At 36.7% G+C, this 18,168-nt stretch overlaps 5 protein-coding genes across 5 annotated transcripts; 4 read left to right on the top strand and 1 right to left on the bottom strand. All coding sequences in view use genetic code 12, as the record gives it.

Moving 5' to 3' along the window:
* Positions 1-1,124: 1,124 nt before the first annotated feature.
* Positions 1,125-5,958, top strand: PVL30_005257 (uncharacterized protein; the record flags this gene model as incomplete). Its single annotated transcript, XM_001523654.2, has 2 exons — positions 1,125-1,128; positions 2,495-5,958. The coding sequence occupies 2 exons, from the start codon at positions 1,125-1,127 to the stop codon at positions 5,956-5,958; spliced, it is 3,468 nt and encodes a 1,155-aa protein (XP_001523704.2).
* Positions 5,959-6,461: 503 nt separating this feature from the next.
* On the bottom strand, positions 6,462-9,695 carry HUL5 (ubiquitin-protein ligase (E3); the record flags this gene model as incomplete). The annotated part of the gene is made up of 1 exon (XM_001523653.2): positions 6,462-9,695. The coding sequence occupies one exon, from the start codon at positions 9,693-9,695 to the stop codon at positions 6,462-6,464; it is 3,234 nt and encodes a 1,077-aa protein (XP_001523703.2).
* Positions 9,696-10,735: 1,040 nt separating this feature from the next.
* On the top strand, positions 10,736-12,547 carry HIS7 (Histidine biosynthesis bifunctional protein hisB; the record flags this gene model as incomplete). The annotated part of the gene is made up of 1 exon (XM_001523652.2): positions 10,736-12,547. The coding sequence occupies one exon, from the start codon at positions 10,736-10,738 to the stop codon at positions 12,545-12,547; it is 1,812 nt and encodes a 603-aa protein (XP_001523702.2).
* Positions 12,548-12,981: 434 nt separating this feature from the next.
* Positions 12,982-14,285, top strand: RAD14 (DNA repair protein rad14; the record flags this gene model as incomplete). The annotated part of the gene is made up of 2 exons (XM_001523651.2): positions 12,982-13,026; positions 13,104-14,285. 2 exons carry the CDS (start codon positions 12,982-12,984, stop codon positions 14,283-14,285), a joined length of 1,227 nt encoding a protein of 408 aa, XP_001523701.2.
* A 739-nt stretch (positions 14,286-15,024) lies between these two features.
* Positions 15,025-17,166, top strand: HSP82 (Hsp90 chaperone hsp82; the record flags this gene model as incomplete). Its single annotated transcript, XM_001523650.1, has 1 exon — positions 15,025-17,166. One exon carries the CDS (start codon positions 15,025-15,027, stop codon positions 17,164-17,166), a length of 2,142 nt encoding a protein of 713 aa, XP_001523700.1.
* Positions 17,167-18,168: the final 1,002 nt, after the last annotated feature.

Below are 18,168 nucleotides of genomic sequence, written 5' to 3'. Positions count from 1 at the left end.
TTAGTGTGTTTGTGTGTGTGCAGTACTTTCCATTTCTTGGATATAGTCAATTGATAGAACGAAGAAAAAAAAAAAAAAAAACAAAAGAAAAGGAAATAAGAGACAAGAGACAAGGGACAAGTTGTTTTGTAAGCAAATATACCCCAAGGAGCGTCTCCTTGTTGGTCCCAAAAAATGGTTGAGAGATTTTACACAACATACCAATAAGCTTTTGCTAGTAATTGTTAGAAATAGTAATTGTTATATGAAAAAATGGTACTTGCTCATCGACACTCATCGATTTGAAACAGGACAAGGCATGTGCAGCATTAACCAACATACAGCATAGAAACAATTGATTGTCAAAGCAAAAAAAAAATTTAAAAATTAAAAATTAAAAATAATATAACGAAAAAATGAAATATCAAGAGGAAAAAGAAGAGAAATGTTTACATGTGATAAAGCTAAAGATAAATGGGTCGGTGTTCTTCAAACAAGGAAGAAATGTGAAAAAAAGAATATAGAAAAGAATATAGAAAAGAATAGAACAAAAACCAGAATGAAAATGAAAAAGAAAAATGGGATAGGTTTATGGAATGTGATACTAATTCCGCGAGTAAAAACGGCAAATTCTAGCGATGGTTTTTTGAATAATAAATTGCAAAAACAAATTGGCAAATGATAGCGAGGTGCCGCGGAAGAACAAGGAAAAAAATGAAGAAGAAGAAGATGATATAAAGCGATTCACAAAGAATGCCTACTACTTATTGAACGCTGACACTTGTAAGATATATGATGAGATTTACTTTTCAAACACCAACACCAAGTTTTCTTTTTTTTCTCTGTCTCTGCTTTGTATTCTTTACATGTAAAAGGCATTGATTACTATAGCATCTATAAGTACTCTGAGCGTGAATTGCTTGTTTCTTTTGTTCTTTTGTTCTTTTCCAGTTTTGGTAGTGTCTTAGCTTCTGTGTTGATATGTAAGCAGCAGTACATATCTGCAGTGCACACAAAAGTAAGGGATAACTGAGACACACCCAGAAACATCAACAAACAAGTCACATTTAGAGTGTGTTTGGATCTTGTGCCATTCTGCTCCGATAAAGTGGAAGATTCTCAACCTCACACCCCAGCAGGAAGAAATGCGTTGGTGGTGGAAATGGGGGGGGGGGGGGGGAGGAAAGGGCAAAGACATACACTGATACATTTGAAAAGACCTTACCAAAAGAAAAATACAAAAAACTTCTACCTAACATTACTTTGAATACATGCAGTGCCAGAAAGAATAGATAACCAAGAAGAAGAAGAAGAAACTAACAGGCCAAAGAACAAAACAGCATCCCCTCCCATTTCTGTTGCATTCTTTCAACCACTTCCTTTCTGCTTTTCTTTTCTTTTTCTTTTTCTTTTTTTGTTTTCAAAAAAGATTTTGAATACAAAAAAGAGTAAATAGTCGACACGTTGGGAAAACTAACGCAAGAAATAATTGCGAGATATATCGATATATATATATATATATATATACATACTTATCTGTACAGATTACAGCAGCAAAACAGACAGTATCCAAATGTAAAAGACCAAAAAAAAAAAAGAAAAGATGAAAAAAAGAAAAGAAGAAAAGAAGAAAAACCCCTGACTACCGTTGATTAGAACAAATTGTGAGATCTGACTGTTTTTCTATTTATCATCATATCTTCAACGACCCTGCTATAGTGAACTACTGATCTCATTTTTGGTGTAATTTAATTGAATAAGAATTGAAATAATTATTGTAATTGTAATTAATATATAAATTCTATATCTTCAGAAGAAAGCCAAAAGAACCCAAAGAACAAAAAATAAAAATTAAAAATTATAAAAATAAAAATTATAAAAATTATAAAAAAAAAAGTAGAGAACAGAAAAGCGGATATACTCAGGGGGGTTGTAGAATATTTTTATAATTTTTCTATTTTTACCACATTCAACAATATATACAACAACAACAACAACAACAGCAGCAACAACAACAACAAATTTAACAACAAATTCAACAACAAGTCCAACTGCTTCTATAACTATAACTAAGTTTTTCAATTTAACTACTAGAAGTCAAACCCACCAACAGTACAAATTACATGTGCTCACCAATTAAAGTAGGACCTGCAGGATACACTACTACATTGATAAAAAGTTTGTAGACAGTCATACTTTGAAAAGGTAAAAAAAACAACCAAACAATCAAAAATATCAATCCAACCCTTTAATTTAACGTGGCCGCCACTTTAATCATCCTCACACTCACCTTCACCTTCACCTTAACCTTCACTTTCACCTTAACCTTAACCTTTCAAGCCGAGAATGAGTTTCTTTGTCGTGCCGCCGGTCTCGTACCAAACTCAACAGAAGCTCAGGAAACAGAAAGATGACAAGAAGAAAAGAGACGAACAAGACAAGGAGAGGGAGAAGGAAAAAGAGAAAAATAGAGAAAAACACTCACATCTGCATTTGCACCTGAGAAAAAGCAAAGACTCCAAAAGCTCAGCTGAAAGTGTTCATAGTTTGGAAACTACAGCTAGCTCTACATCCAAACGAAGTAAATTGAAACTAGGATGGAGCAAATTGAAAGGCGACAGCAACAATAACAGCAGCAGCAACAACAAGACAAGTGCCTCTGCTCTCCAAGTACAACAACAACAACAACAACCACCACCACCACCAAGAGGCAATTCCAACGCGTCAAGAGATTCAAGAAAATCTGATCTAGATGATACAAAATCCATCATGTCCGCTTACTCAACAGCACAAACATCAGCATATACATATGACCCTGTGGCAGAATACAACCAAGATAACGAGTCCTTGTTTCTGCTGCAGTCAACTATACCACCGTCATATATTAGCAACAACCAGCACCGCCTGTTATCATCAGAAACCCCATTACAACAACATTACCCACATCACACCCATGCCTCTTTGCCACACCACCTGCACCACCGTGATAGGACAGACCCAAATACACAAAGACATTATAGTCATCCTGATACTTTGCAAGAAAGAAATTTCCTGGTTAGGCTGCATCAAATGCTTGCCCAAGATAGTGCAGACCTGAAGTTGAATATTGATCTAGAAACAAGAGAACGTAAAGATAGCAAAGAAAGTAGAGAAAGCAAGGAAGGTAAAAACTCATTATATCGTGCTCATCATCACCACCACCACAACCACCATAATCATCATCATCATCATACTAGCACTAGTTCTAGCACTAGCACGAGTACCAATACCAACACCAGCACCAATACCAACACAAACACAAACACTCACACTCCCGTCCACTCTCAATCGCTAACTCCAAAGCCTTCACAAAATTTTATTTCTCCAGAAGATGTGACACGAGAAGAAGAAACAGCATCAGCTATCGCATTGAACTACGGGAAATCGTTAACAACAGATTCGTTCAAGCAATACCAGTTGAGGACAGGAACCTCAAGTAATATGTTTAGATCAGTATCATCCAGTGCACAATCGCCCATATCTCCAATGACACCATTAACGCAACTGAAAACAGTCCACAGCTTTAGCGTCCCCAACTCACAAATATCCCCAAGCAACACAGGTAACAATTCTAGAACCAATTCTGTTTATTCGCCAGTAACATCAGCATCGACAGCAGCTTCGACACAAGTAAATAATAACGGCACGAACACCCATCAAAATTCACATTATTTTCAAAACCAGATGTTTCATAGAAACTCTTCTTCCTCAAGTATTAATCAAACCACATTAGCACCTCCTGTAGCAACAGCACCAATAGCACATTCATCTTCATCATCTGTATTACCATTGACCACAGCCATTTCCGGAGACCCACCAATTACTCCCAAGGATTCTTCCTCAAAATTTAGAAAATTATCATTTTTATCTTCAAGCTCACTGAAAAGGAAAGATAGCGCAGCAGTTTCTCCAGCAACCACTGGCAACATAGCACCCACTGTTTCTACCCAGCTGCCACAAACACCCGATTTTTCAGGTGGAAAGGTGGTTTCCAAAATGAGTATGCAATCTTACTTTCCCGATGTTATTACGGAAAGTGAAAAACTTGCAGTACCCAAATTTGTACCAGTTATGGACCTTGACGTATACAATTCCATTGAGCTGGTTCGAAAAGCATTTATCGTACCAACATATCAGATTTTCCGGTATAATAATTTTCTTGATCTTCTTAGTGAATACCATACAAGTGATGCATTAAATTTTGCCAATGTTCGAATTCATTCGCTTTACAAATTTGTTATTCGACAAAAAAGGGGCAAGGCAATAATCGACAACAATGGATACTTTAACCCTCAAAACTATACAAACTTGGCCACCACAGAAGCAGTGTTGGCGTACTTTTTATACTCAAAGACAAGATCGTTTATGAGACGATTATTGCGCGAATCTTCTTTGGGCCATAAACTTGTTAATCATGAGGAATTAGTACAAACAAATTTTATCAATTATGTTAGATTCTTGATGACTCTTCCCGATGAATCTAAATCGAACGTGCTGGAAACGAGTGATTTAGACAAGGAACATTATGAGTTTAAAAAGATCTTTGTTGTTTTGGCTGATGCCTTGTACAAATTGCGCAAGGATGAAGAATCAACTGATGCAGCATCGAGCGATGCAGCCACTGCAGCAATAAGATCGAAATTCTTACTAGAATCGATTACCAAACTATCATATGAATACATTCTTTTGGAAAAATACAGATTTGATATGGAAACAAAGCTTCACAATAATTACTTGATCGACAAATTCCAGGTCAGCACTTTATTCAACAAGTATAAGCAGCTGGTGAAAAGCCATCTGAGAGAAAACGTCAAAGTCTTTATCTACAATTCTTCACTGTCATTGCAATATGGATGGTACCTCGCTGTCTCAATCCCATTTGTAAGGTTTATTGAGTCCCATGTATACAATGAAGACCCAGATTTACTTGCAGACCAAAAGGAATACTCCAGACATTTACAAACTACGCAAAAGCAGGATTTTAGACAAAGCGATGTCGAATTATTTGAAACTTATTTCAAGAAATTGGGACTCTCTTCCTTCCAAGAGTACAATGCAATGAGTATGGAAAAGTTGGTTAAATTGGGGAAAAAAGTCAAGGATCAAACAATTTCAATTCCTGTACGGCCAATAATGCCACCAAAAAAACATTCAGTAGCATCACTTGCCTCGGTCTCGTCATCTCGTGTTCCGCAAGCCTCACAAGCTTCACAAGCTTCACAAGCTTCACAGGTTCCTCTCGACCCAAATGTCAACAGCTCTTCTATTCCTAGGAGCAATATGGGATTTACAGGTGGAGCCTCTGGTTTTGGTGCTAGTTCAAGCGCTACATCCAATAGTAACAAGATACAACTCCCTGCATCGAGTATGAGCCATAGACCAGCAAACATTGACTATTGCAACACTAATTTATCACATATTGCACTGTCAACATTTGAACTCATCCACTCGCGCGATTTCCCTTGGCAAGCAACAAAACTTACTTACCCTACTCTAGTTCGCGAATTCCACAGAATACTTAAACCGCAGGGCTCTTTGGTCTTTGACTCGATTCATTTCGGAGTTAAAGATGTTGAGCACCTCGCGTCAACGTATTCGACCCAATTCCCTGATGGATGGGTTTACGATCCAGCCAACTCATACTCCATATTTGACCATTTCCCACATGCCATACCAAATTACATTGAAACTATACTTTTAGAATTAAACTCTGTGTTTGGCAAAGGTAATGTTAGATTTAGTTTCACATTGTTGAGTTCGCACCAAGATGTTTGTAAGTTTTTGCTTAAATTCACTGGGTTGAAATTATTTGAAATGACTGGTAGGATTGATGATTACGTCAATTACTTTCAAGCTGAGGATGACGACGACTCAAAGATTATCAATTCAAATGATAAAAGTGTTCATTTTGGTGTACACATTGAAGCAGTGAAGCGATAGTGGTAGGTGCAATAGACAAGTCAAAAGCAAAAAAAAAAATAAACCAAAAAATTAAAAAAGAAAAGATAGATTTATTTGAAAGGTTAGATAACAACAGTTTAGAGAAGTAGATGGTAGACACTAGATATTAGTCAGAGGACTCGCGTACATATAGATATTTATACTTATGTTGCTTTTTTTCATATTTCATGATTCAATTTTTAATACAAGTTAGAGTTTGTTTTTTTTTTCTATTTTTCTTTGTTCTTTTTTTGTTTAAGCTTTTAGCTTCTAGTTTGGACCCTTTTTCCACTAATATGGAACATTCTTCAATTCGTTACTGATAATGGATGAGAAGCACAAAGAACAAGACGGTTTTTTTTTTTAAAAAAAAAATAATGAATCTATAAATTGTTTTATTTTACTCAATCTCTTTAATATATAAATCCTTTTTTTTTTTTACGATTGTGGATTTGATTATGTATTGTGCAATGCAATATTATGATTATCAGCTTTTAACTCTATTAACTTAAATCAAATCCCGCTGCTGAATTAATTGCATAAAGAAGCTTCTCCTTTAAAACATTTTTATCTCTATAGTCTGGTAATTTCAACAAGTTTACGCATGTAGCAGCACTTGGCAAGACGTTGAGTTCGGCGCCTTTGTTCTGTATTCCAAATTTAGGATTGAGTTGATCAAACCCAAGCAATGGAGGACGAGGACTCGATGTGACAAATGCTAATAATTTCCTTCTCTCTTCACTCGACATTTCTGCAACTACTTCCCAAAAAATGTTCAATGTTGTATCATCAAACTCAAACCCATTAGTAACAGCATTTCTCCTCCAATCGTCTACATCTATCGCCTTTTCACCTCCCGAGATCAACATTTGCAACTCATGGTAATCAAATAGGGTAAGCCAACGGAGGGGAATTATGCTTTGAACGCCGGACAAAAAATGCTTTGTCTGTTGTGCTAACGATTTGTTTAGTTTAAAATCGGCAAACTTGTGATTGTACAAGTGAACATTTGACCTGTCCACTTTGATTTTGCTTCCGTTGGGTAATAAATCGTATTGCACAATTTTGGTGTTGCCCGATATTCTTTCATTGATGAAAAATGTTAAATCCAAAGCATCAAGCTCGGTAGAGCTCATATCCAAAAGCTTTATGGTGTTGTTATACAATTCAACGTCCATATATTTGAGATCATCCACTGTGTTTTTAAACGAGTCGTGGCACCATTTGTTTAAAAAGAATGGAGCAAAGGAAGCATCAATAAGAATGCCTTCGTACATACATTTACCAACGCACATTCCCATGAACCTCAAGTAGTCAAGCTTCAACTTCATGAGCTCAAAGTCACTTTCACTTCCACTTCCACTTCCACTTCCACTTCTGCTTCCACTTCCACTTCCAACTTCAGTACCCGTGCCAGTACCAGTTATAAAGATTTGGCTAGAAGTATTCCCCAAATCAGTTGTTGGGTATATTCGATGATCGGAGGATTCTTGAAAGAGGCCATTTTCGGGGTCAAATCCTTCGGTTGTTACACCAGTGAGCAATTCCTTTGTAATTCCTCCACCATCTATGCCGGCTTCTGGTCCATGCTGATTGACATAGTGAACTCTAATACGTTGCTTAAATTGAGAGCCAGTTGATGCAAAGGCTGCAAACGCATCTTCTAAAACATGTTCACGACGAATATTTCCTGCTAAACCCTCCTGGTCAAATCGGGAAGCAGAAAAATTCATCTCTCGATCATGCTCAATTAATTCTTGAAAGATTTTTACTCTATCTCGAAATGCAATAAAGTAGGGTGCGTGTTTCAAGATCTCAAGTGCAGCATACACCAGTGATGGATTATTCTCAGGTTTTTTCCTCCATGTCAAATTTTCCTCGTCTATGTCATCCTCATCATCGTAAAGCGTTTTGGATAACAGATCGGCAAGTATATGCATATTTATCTTGTCCACATCAATATGTATTTGCTTTAAAGTCCAAAAATCATCAGGGAGAAAATTTACCCGCAAATTTTTAACGTATAACTGGTTTAGCAATCTTAAGCAAACGTTCTTCAAGTTCACAGCTTCACTTTGTAGATCCTCGTTGTATAACAATGTCAAAACAACTCTTTTGGTGAATTGAGCAACGCTCAAAAGTTGTTTCGTATCAACTTCTCTAAATATCTCATGATCAAGCGAAATGAGTAGCCAATAAGAAATGACCTCATGGTATAATGCAATCCCTTCCCAAAGTTCTGCTGTTGCAAAAGATTGTTGAAGTTTTTCTCGAGGAATCAATTCAGAAGAAGAGTCCTGCTCAATCTGGTTAAACGAGCTATTTTTTCTCAATTGGCAATGTATTAGGTGTACAGAATTTGTAGCGCAGATTTGATTGAAAACCAACAGTTTCCATTGAGGGCGCAATGTCACAAGCCTTGAGAGAATGCATATACTCATATCCTGTACCAATCGATCCTCTGTCAAAAAAGAAGTATCATATTCAGAATCGTTTTCTTGTGTGTGTTCTTGCGTTTGCGTTTGCGTTTGCATTTTTTGCAAATTATGTTCTTTATCTCTTTTATCATTGAATTTGAAAAAATGAAACACTCCCTGTAAAAAATTTCTAGTATATAGTATTCTCAACACTTCAAGTTGCTTTTTGTTAACAATCACTGCAGAATGTTTTTCGTTGGGTTTCTCCAAATCATCGTCTTCTCCAACACCAAATATCTCGTTGTCATCGCAAACAGCGCCATTAAAATAACGAAGCAAAAGACTAATAATGATGTAATCTTGAACAACAAACTCCTCGTCTCCATGAATTATCAAATAATTGATCAACATAAAAGGGAGTTTTTCATTTGGAATGCTATTTTGTAGCTTGTGAAACATATCGGCGTTGCAATATTTTGCGTTTTCTCTTAAAGTGTGTAAATAATTTAGGTTAGGTTGATTATATGCCAATGAAAGTGCCAACAAAAGTGATACCAGGTTCTTATGCTCAAAATTTCTCCCTGTGCCACCAAGTCCAATTCTGTACACCATATCCATGGCCTGCTCAACTACTTTTTCTGGTAACGCAATTTTATTTTCACCTTTTTCCTGATATGATCCAAGCCAACTAATCAAAGATGTTAGTTGTACATCGCTGTACACTATCTCATTGGCTTGGATGTTGACTATTACATTAAATGTGGTCAATTCTAATTCTCTTGACAGTCTTTTGTTGCAAAGTATGGGTGATAACACTGCAATAAGGTTTTGTATCCTTCCCCCCATCGTTAGATTCAAGTTTAAAGTCGACTGATTGAACAGGTTGGACAAACCACTAAGCTCAACTAATTGTTTACTTGATTGTAAAGTAAGTAAAAGTTCCAGCAATGCCATTGGGTTAAATGCTTTTTTGGAAAACCATCGAACAAGACGTATACCCTCGTCTAGCCATTCATTGATCGGTTTTATAAGCTCAGTAGATTGGTAAGAGTCAAACACATCTAGACTTTCTGTCCTCCTTTGTAGTAGTGTCGCAGATTCTTTCCATTCAATTAGTTTACCCCAAGCTTGTTTACTGGTGTTTAAGTACTCCACAATTTTTCGTTGAATGACTATTGCTGCTTTCTCCTTCCGTCGTTGTTCCTCTCGTTCTTTACGTTGCTGGATGGACTGTTGCAAGAAATTATTGTCGCTGCGAAACCCTTTTCGATCACCCAAGTTAACCGTTCTTTTTCTTGTTTGTCCTGAAAAGTTGATCATGTTTTGCTTATTGTTCTTTTGCTAGCTTGTTTGCTTGTTTGTTTATTTGTTTGATGTGATCAAGGAAAGAAGAATGGAATAAAAGAATAAAAATCAAGTGGTGTAGACCCTGGGTAATGTATTCTGTTTGCCTACCAACACGGAATTACAAAGAATTTAACACAAAATTGTGGACTTTAGGAGATTACAAAGATTGGGTCTACAGAGAATAGAAATGCGGATCAGTCTCCGAAAATACAGAACAGAACAGAACAGAACATAATAATAAGAATAATAGTAGTACCTACATTCCTCAACAGTCTATCCAGTGTTTTAGAGAGGCAATATTCACAGAAGAATAAAAAAAGAAAAAAAATTTATGCTTAATTCAATCAATACAATTCTACAAAATTACAAATATTTAACTATACTTGCCTGTGTGAATTATCTATAGAATACAAATGTTTGCTTGTTTGGTTCCTACAACTAGAAAGAAATGAAAAAAAAAAGGTTTTCTGGTTTGGTTTACTACAATCTACTGTTTAGTAATACTGGAATATCACTTCAACATGGCAAATACCTTTTCCAACACAAATCATTTTTTCCTTCTCTCTCTTTTTTGTTTCTTCTTCTTCTTCTTCTTTTTGCCATAACCATTGTATCGATATAGAAGTATATATCTTCATACAATATTGTCTAATCAGGTTTTTTTTTGGTACATGACATTGGCGTAAAGTTTTGTATTTATTAACGATGTTTGTCATTTACTCTCAACAAACTTCTTGACTCATCCAAAACATCACGTGACTGCGGTGTGAGTAACTTTGAAAGAGAAAAAAAAAAAGAAAAGAAATCAATTGTGATGGATCTCCACCATTAGACAAATAGCGGACTTTCTCATCATCATACGAAGTTTATTATAATTTCTTTTTTTTTTTTCTTTGTTCTGATTTTTTGGTACCTTTTTTTGGTTTTCCTGTATTGTTTTTGCAATTGAACACATATTAATACAGTCAAAGTAGCATATCATAACATAGTACCTACCGTTGTAGCAGGATAAAATGACAAAGGTAGTCCATGTGATTGACGTTGAGAGTGGAAACTTGCAATCCCTCTCGAATGCCATCAAGAAAATCAACCCATCATACGAAATTAGATTTATCCACAATGAAGCCGAGTTTCTTGCTGAAGATTCTCAAATTGAAAAATTGATCTTTCCAGGTGTTGGTAACTATGCCCACTTTGTCAGACAAATCTACGAACGTAACTTGGATAAACACATCAGAAACTACATCGCCAAGGACAGGTGTCTTATGGGCATCTGTGTTGGACTACAAGCGTTTGTGCTGACTTCAGAAGAAAGTCCTGGTGAGAAGGGGTTGAGCATATTGGACTTGAATTTGCAAAAATTTGACGTCAATGACCCAGAATACAAGGCTCAAAACATCAAAAAAGCGGTACCGCACATTGGATGGAATAGTATTGAAGAGATTACCGTGGGTTCAGAAGAAGAGTTACCTGCTGGTAAGTCTCTATTCAGTATGAATTTGAGAAACAAGTACTACTTTGTTCACTCATATGCTGCTATTCTTGATGATTTGCAACTGCAACAAATTGAAAACTTAAAGACACAAGGATGGAATTTTGCCCTTGCAAGGTATGGATCGGAAAAGTTTGTTGCTGCAATCAGCAAAGGTAACTTGTTTGCTACACAATTTCATCCTGAAAAATCGGGTGTTGCCGGATTAAAGATTATCAAGAGTTTCCTTGAGGGTGAGAAATATGCTGATGTTCACCACTCAGATGTCCAAGAACAACCTGTTGGTGTCGAGAAAACATTGAGTGGATTAACTAGAAGAATAATTGCCTGTTTAGATGTGAGAACAAATGACGATGGTGATTTGGTGGTGACTAAAGGGGACCAATACAATGTGCGAGAAACAGCTCCATCTGGAGGCGAAGATTCTGGAAATGCGAATGCGAAAGAGAAAGAAAAGGCTAAAGTGAGGAACTTGGGTAAACCTGTGGAGCTTGCTACGCGATACTACCTTCAAGGTGCTGACGAAATCACATTTTTGAACATAACATCATTTAGAAACTCGCCATTGAAGGATTTGCCAATGTTGCAAGTGTTGCAGAAAGCAGCCGAGACAATTTTTGTTCCACTCACAGTGGGTGGAGGTATCAAAGATATGGAGGACCCAGAGACAGGTAAAATGGTTCCTGCTTGTCAAATTGCTGATCTTTATTTCCGCTCTGGTGCTGATAAGGTTAGTATTGGATCAGATGCTGTTCGTATTGCAGAAGAGTATTATGCAAACGATAAGCAAAAGAAAGGTACATCAGCAATCGAAACAATTTCCAAAACTTTTGGAAATCAAGCCGTTGTGATTTCTGTTGATCCAAAGCGCTTTTATGTCAAATCGCCAAGTGACACATCAATGCAGACTATTCACATTACAGACTCGACAAGATACGGACCAAATGGCGAACAATATTGTTACTACCAAGTCACTTCACAAGGTGGTCGTAAAGTCCATGAATTGGGAGCACTTGAGCTTTGTCAAGCTTGTGAGGAGTTGGGTGCTGGTGAGATTTTACTAAATTCCATTGACCATGATGGATCCAATGCTGGGTTCAATTTAGAATTGTTGAATCAGATCAAGTCACAAGTTTCGATACCAGTTATCGCTAGTTCTGGTGCTGGTAATCCAAAACATTTCCAAGAAGTGTTTGAAATGGAATGTGGTATAGATGCTGCATTGGGTGCAGGGTTATTCCACCGTGGCGAATATACTGTGAATCAAGTGAAACACTTTTTGCAGGACGAGGCCAAGATGGATGTCAGATTGGATGATACTGTAGAATTATGAGTGGTGGGGAAGAGGGAGTAAAAAAAAAAGAAAAAAAAAATAGATATTCTACGGTTGTAGATAAATTTTTAATGAATGATAGATTTTTTTACTTTTTCCTGATACTTGTATATAAACAGTTTGTCAAGAATGTGTCTGCGTGTGTGTTAAAGGAAGGAGGGGGTTGTGGGTTTTTTTTTTCATAATTCTGTATGTTTAGAATTTTCTAGTGCACGTTGTGTGGGTTTGCTGTACTATATAAAATGTGGGGGCTTTTGAGGGCTGTCAATTTTACTATGCAAACGCGCGGCAACCCATCGTGGAATCATGGGATCATGATGGTATCATGATCTTCGCCATCTTTGTGATTGTGACTCTTTTGGGGAAGGAAAGCAAACCTCATTAATAGTGCAAGTCATATCCGAAGTTTTCTTACCATATTATTACCAGTACCAATGAGTCAAGCACGAAATATATCCGATGTCCAGAGACAGAAAATAGTATGTAATCAGTACCATCTTTGTGAGAATTATTTATTGCGACAGCATCTTTATGGAGATACTAACTAATGATTTAGGAAGCAAATCGTGCTAGGGTACAGGAACGTCTTAGGAAAAAGGGCAACCCTGGAGCAACTGCAGACTCTACCATTGTACCAAATGCAACGCCAAAAGACATTTCGGCTTCGTCGACTTCATCTAAGCGACCATTTAGTCAGGTTTTGGACCAACCATCAATTTCTCTCAAGTCCAAGTTTATTGAGTTTGAACCGGATGGATCTGTTAAGCGTAACAAGACAGCTGAGCAAATTGAGAAAGTGGAGCAGAATAGATTGCGTGCAATAGAGATACAGAATCGAATTCGAGATCAGAAAGAAAAGGGGACACAACAACAAGAGCAGAGAAATAATAATAATAATAATAATGGTGGTGGTGGAGAAAGTACTGCAACTGCTGTCGACATGGACAACATTCGATTAAATAAAAACAAACAGGATTTTATATTTGATACTGCTGGCAAAACAAATAAGTACCAGCCTCCGCCAATAAAAAAGAAAGATTATATAGAGTATGACTTTGCCACTATGCAAGATTCACGAGGGGGGTTCATTCATGACGAGCAAAGGAAACTACACGATGAGGAAACGCTTCAAGAATGGAAAGAGAAACAAAAGGAATTGGAGCGAATAAAAAATGCACCACCGCCAGTGGACTTGGAAACGGCGCCGAGATGCTTTGAGTGCAATTCAATGGATATTGATTTGAATTTGTATACTAACTTCCGTAAAGTACGGGCATGCAGAGCATGTGTGAGGAAGATGCCGGAAAAATATTCATTATTGGTCAAGACTGAGTGCAAAGAGGATTATCTTCTTACCGAGCCAGAATTGCAAGACATTTCGCTCTTACCGAGAATTGAAAAACCCAACCCACATGGTTATAGCAAGATGCAATTGTTTTTACGGTTTCAAGTCGAAGAGTTTGCATGGAAGAAGTGGGGGTCGCCTGAAGGACTAGATTTAGAATGGGAAAAGCGCGAGCTGAATAAGTTGAAGAGGAAAGAAAAGAAGTATCAAGACGCGTTGAGAGAGATGAGGAAAAAGACGAGGGCAGAGGAGTACACAAGGAAATTGAGAGATGGGAAAGCACTTGATGAACGGCACGCTCACGACTGGTCAGCTCCACTCACCATTGGTAAAAACTTGGTTAAAAAGAGATGTATAGATTGTGGCGTAGAGGTCGAAGAAGTAATTATATAGTAGAAAATATATCTTGGCTGCTGCATACACTACAACTCTATGCTGATGCAGTTGATGCAGTTGATGCTACTGTTGCTACTGATTTGCTAGTGATTTGCTACTATTTTGCTACCAATTTTTGATTTTTGATTGTTTTTTTTGTTTCTTGATTCTTCAATGATTCCATTCTATTCAATGATAGCACATGTGAAATGTTCATAGTTGGATCTAGAAAGTTCTAATGCGTTCGCGATATTTCCAATCCATCAGGAATTTGTGCCTCCTCTATCCATAACCTCAGCTCTCCTCCTAAATGAGTATCTATAATGTGTTTTTTAAAGGACATATCTAATAGCATATAGTGGCAAAATAAATAGTGCAAAATCAAAGTAGTGTGCATATAAGTATATCACGTGATATACTTTTAGGTGTAGAATCTAATGGAATATTCTGCGGACTATTTTTTTTTTTTTTTCTTTTGTCTTCATTTTTTCTTTCGCTTTTTCTCTCTGTTTCTCAATCTCTCTCTTGATACATTGAGCGTTTGTGCAAACTACCCACACGTTGAAAATTTCCAATTTATAAATTCCCATCGAATTTCCTGTGTAAACTCTTTTATCCTTTTCTCCTCTTTCTTTCTTTCTCTTTCTCTTTTCTTTTTTTCTTTCTGAATTTCATCAATCTACATTTTTCTTGGATCATCATTACCATCGTTATTAACAGTAACATTATTCATAAATTCTTGTACTGATCAATCACAATGTCTGACCCAAAGAGTGAAACACACGAGTTCACAGCTGAGATCTCTCAGTTGATGTCCTTGATTATCAACACTGTCTACTCAAACAAAGAGATTTTCTTGAGAGAATTGATCTCCAACGCTTCAGATGCCTTGGACAAGATTAGATACCAAGCTTTGAGCGATCCATCATTGTTGGAATCAGAACCTAAATTGTTCATTAGAATTATTCCACAAAAGGATCAAAAAGTTTTGGAAATTAGAGATTCAGGTATTGGTATGACCAAGGCTGACTTGGTCAACAACTTGGGTACTATTGCCAAGTCTGGTACTAAGTCATTCATGGAGGCCTTGAGCGCTGGTGCCGATGTCTCTATGATTGGTCAATTCGGTGTTGGTTTCTACTCCTTGTTCTTGGTTGCTGACCACGTTCAAGTTATCTCGAAACACAATGATGACGAACAATACATTTGGGAATCTAATGCTGGTGGTAAGTTTACCGTTACCTTGGACGAAACAAACGAAAGATTGGGCCGTGGTACCATGTTGCGTTTGTTCTTGAAAGAGGACCAGTTGGAATACTTGGAAGAAAAGAGAATCAAGGAGGTTGTTAAGAAGCACTCTGAATTCGTTGCTTACCCAATTGAGTTGGTTGTTACTAAGGAGGTTGAAAAAGAAATTCCAGAAGATGAGTCCTTGACCAAGGATGAAGAAGAGCAAACCGAAGGTGACGACGAGAAGAAGCCAAAATTGGAGGAAGTTGACGATGAAGATGGAAAGAAGGAGAAGAAGACCAAAAAGGTTAAGGAGGAAGTCACCGAAACCGAAGAGTTGAACAAAGTCAAGCCATTGTGGACTAGAAACCCACAAGACATTACTCAAGACGAGTACAATGCATTCTACAAGTCCATCTCAAACGACTGGGAAGACCCATTGGCTGTTAAGCACTTTTCAGTTGAAGGTCAATTAGAGTTTAGAGCTATCTTGTTTGTTCCAAAGAGAGCACCATTTGATGCTTTTGAATCAAAGAAGAAGAAGAACAACATCAAGTTGTACGTTCGTCGTGTCTTTATCACTGATGATGCTGAAGAGTTGATCCCAGAATGGTTGAGTTTTATTAGAGGTGTTGTTGACTCTGAAGATTTGCCATTGAACTTGTCAAGAGAGATGTTGCAACAAAACAAGATTTTGAAGGTTATTAGAAAGAATATTGTCAAGAAGATGATTGAAACTTTCCAAGAAATCTCTGAGGATCAAGAACAATTTGAGAAATTCTACAGCGCCTTCTCCAAGAACATCAAATTGGGTATTCACGAAGACACCCAGAACAGACAAGCTTTGGCCAAGTTGTTGAGATACAACTCTACCAAGTCCACTGAGGAAACTACTTCATTGACCGATTACGTCACAAGAATGCAACCACACCAAAAGAATATTTACTACATCACTGGTGAGTCCTTAAAGGCTGTTGAAAAGTCTCCATTCTTGGATGCTTTGAAGGCCAAGAACTTTGAAGTTTTGTTCATGGTTGACCCAATTGATGAATACGCTATGACGCAATTGAAGGAATTTGACGACAAGAAATTGGTTGATATTACCAAGGACTTTGACTTGGAGGAGACTGAAGAAGAAAAAGCTCAAAGAGAAAAGGAGACTAAGGACTTTGAGCCATTGACCAAGGCTGTTAAGGATATCTTGGGTGACCAAGTTGAGAAGGTTATCATTTCTGACAAGTTGGTTGATGCTCCAGCTGCCATTAGAACCGGTCAATTTGGTTGGTCAGCAAACATGGAGAGAATCATGAAGGCACAAGCTTTGAGAGACACCACCATGTCCTCATACATGTCCTCAAAGAAGACTTTTGAACTTTCACCAAGATCGCCAATTATTCAAACCTTGAGAAAGAAGGTTGAAGAAGATGGTGCTGAAGACAAGACTGTTAAGGACTTGACCACCTTGTTGTTTGACACTGCATTGTTGACTTCGGGTTTCACTTTGGAAGAGCCATCCAGCTTTGCTCAAAGAATCAACAGATTGATTGCTTTGGGTTTGAACATTGATGATGACGAGCCAGAAACTCAAACCGAGTCAACTGACGCTAAGGCCGATACTGCTGCTACTGAAGAGCCAGCAGTTGAATCTGCTATGGAGGAAGTTGATTAAATGTGATGTAACGTAATGTTTTATTTTTTTTGGGAGTTTATTTAATTAGTTTATTGGTAGATGCTAATGATATAATGAAAAGAAAGAGTATATAATATTTCGATAGAATCAGTAAAGAAAAAAAAAGAAAAGAAAAGAAAAGAAAAGAAAGTTCAATTCTCTAGCTTACCTTTTTTTTTCAAAATAGTTAAGTTTCGTATACGTCATAGAAATGTGATATAAAAAAATTGATTCTTGAAACTCTTTAAGCTTCATTGGTGGTGGTTATTTACAATTATCATATGAAAAAAAAAAAAATTAAAAAATAGAAACGCAAGGAAGGAACATGGAAGCACGATAAAGATGACATGTATATGGTTTCTCAATGGAAATATAATTGAATAGAATACAAAACATTATTTTTTTTTTTGTAAGAATTCATAGCACATAAATGTTATAAAGTGAGTGTGTTTTTACCATGTACTTGGAAATACGTTTTGGTTTCCTTTGTGATATTCAAACTCAAAGTCTTAAAAATTTTTGGTCCAAATCCATGTGAAAAAAGTTGGAAACTATATTAAAATTTGAATAAATCAACTGGAGTAAAGCAATTTTTTTCTTACAAACAAGAACTAGAACTGGAACTGAAATTGAAACTAAAACTAAAACCAATGAATGATAAGTTTCTTCTATTGACTGCTAGAGTTAGCCATCAAATTATGTTCTTTTTTTATCGACACTTATAATTGAGTATACTGAAACTGAACTAAACAATAATCAGTTGAATATAGTGATCCTCTACTTTTTCATTCTTGACACAAAAAATTAGGTGAACAAAATAGGAAAATAAAAATAAAATAAATAAAAATAAAATAAAAAATTTATTGGCACATGGGGCGTTCTTCTTCTTCTTCACGTGGATCTTCACAACTTCAAAACATTTCTCTCTTTTTAGCAATTATCAACAATTTCAGCGTTTACAGAGTTTCAAACAAGTTTTTTATCTCCATTATAAATTTTGTT

Source organism: Lodderomyces elongisporus, chromosome 7, assembly GCF_030384665.1.
Source record: "Lodderomyces elongisporus chromosome 7, complete sequence".
NCBI classification, from domain to species: domain Eukaryota; kingdom Fungi; phylum Ascomycota; class Pichiomycetes; order Serinales; family Debaryomycetaceae; genus Lodderomyces; species Lodderomyces elongisporus.
The sequence above is the reverse complement of the archived record's forward strand: the minus strand, read 5'-3'. Positions and strand labels throughout refer to the sequence as shown.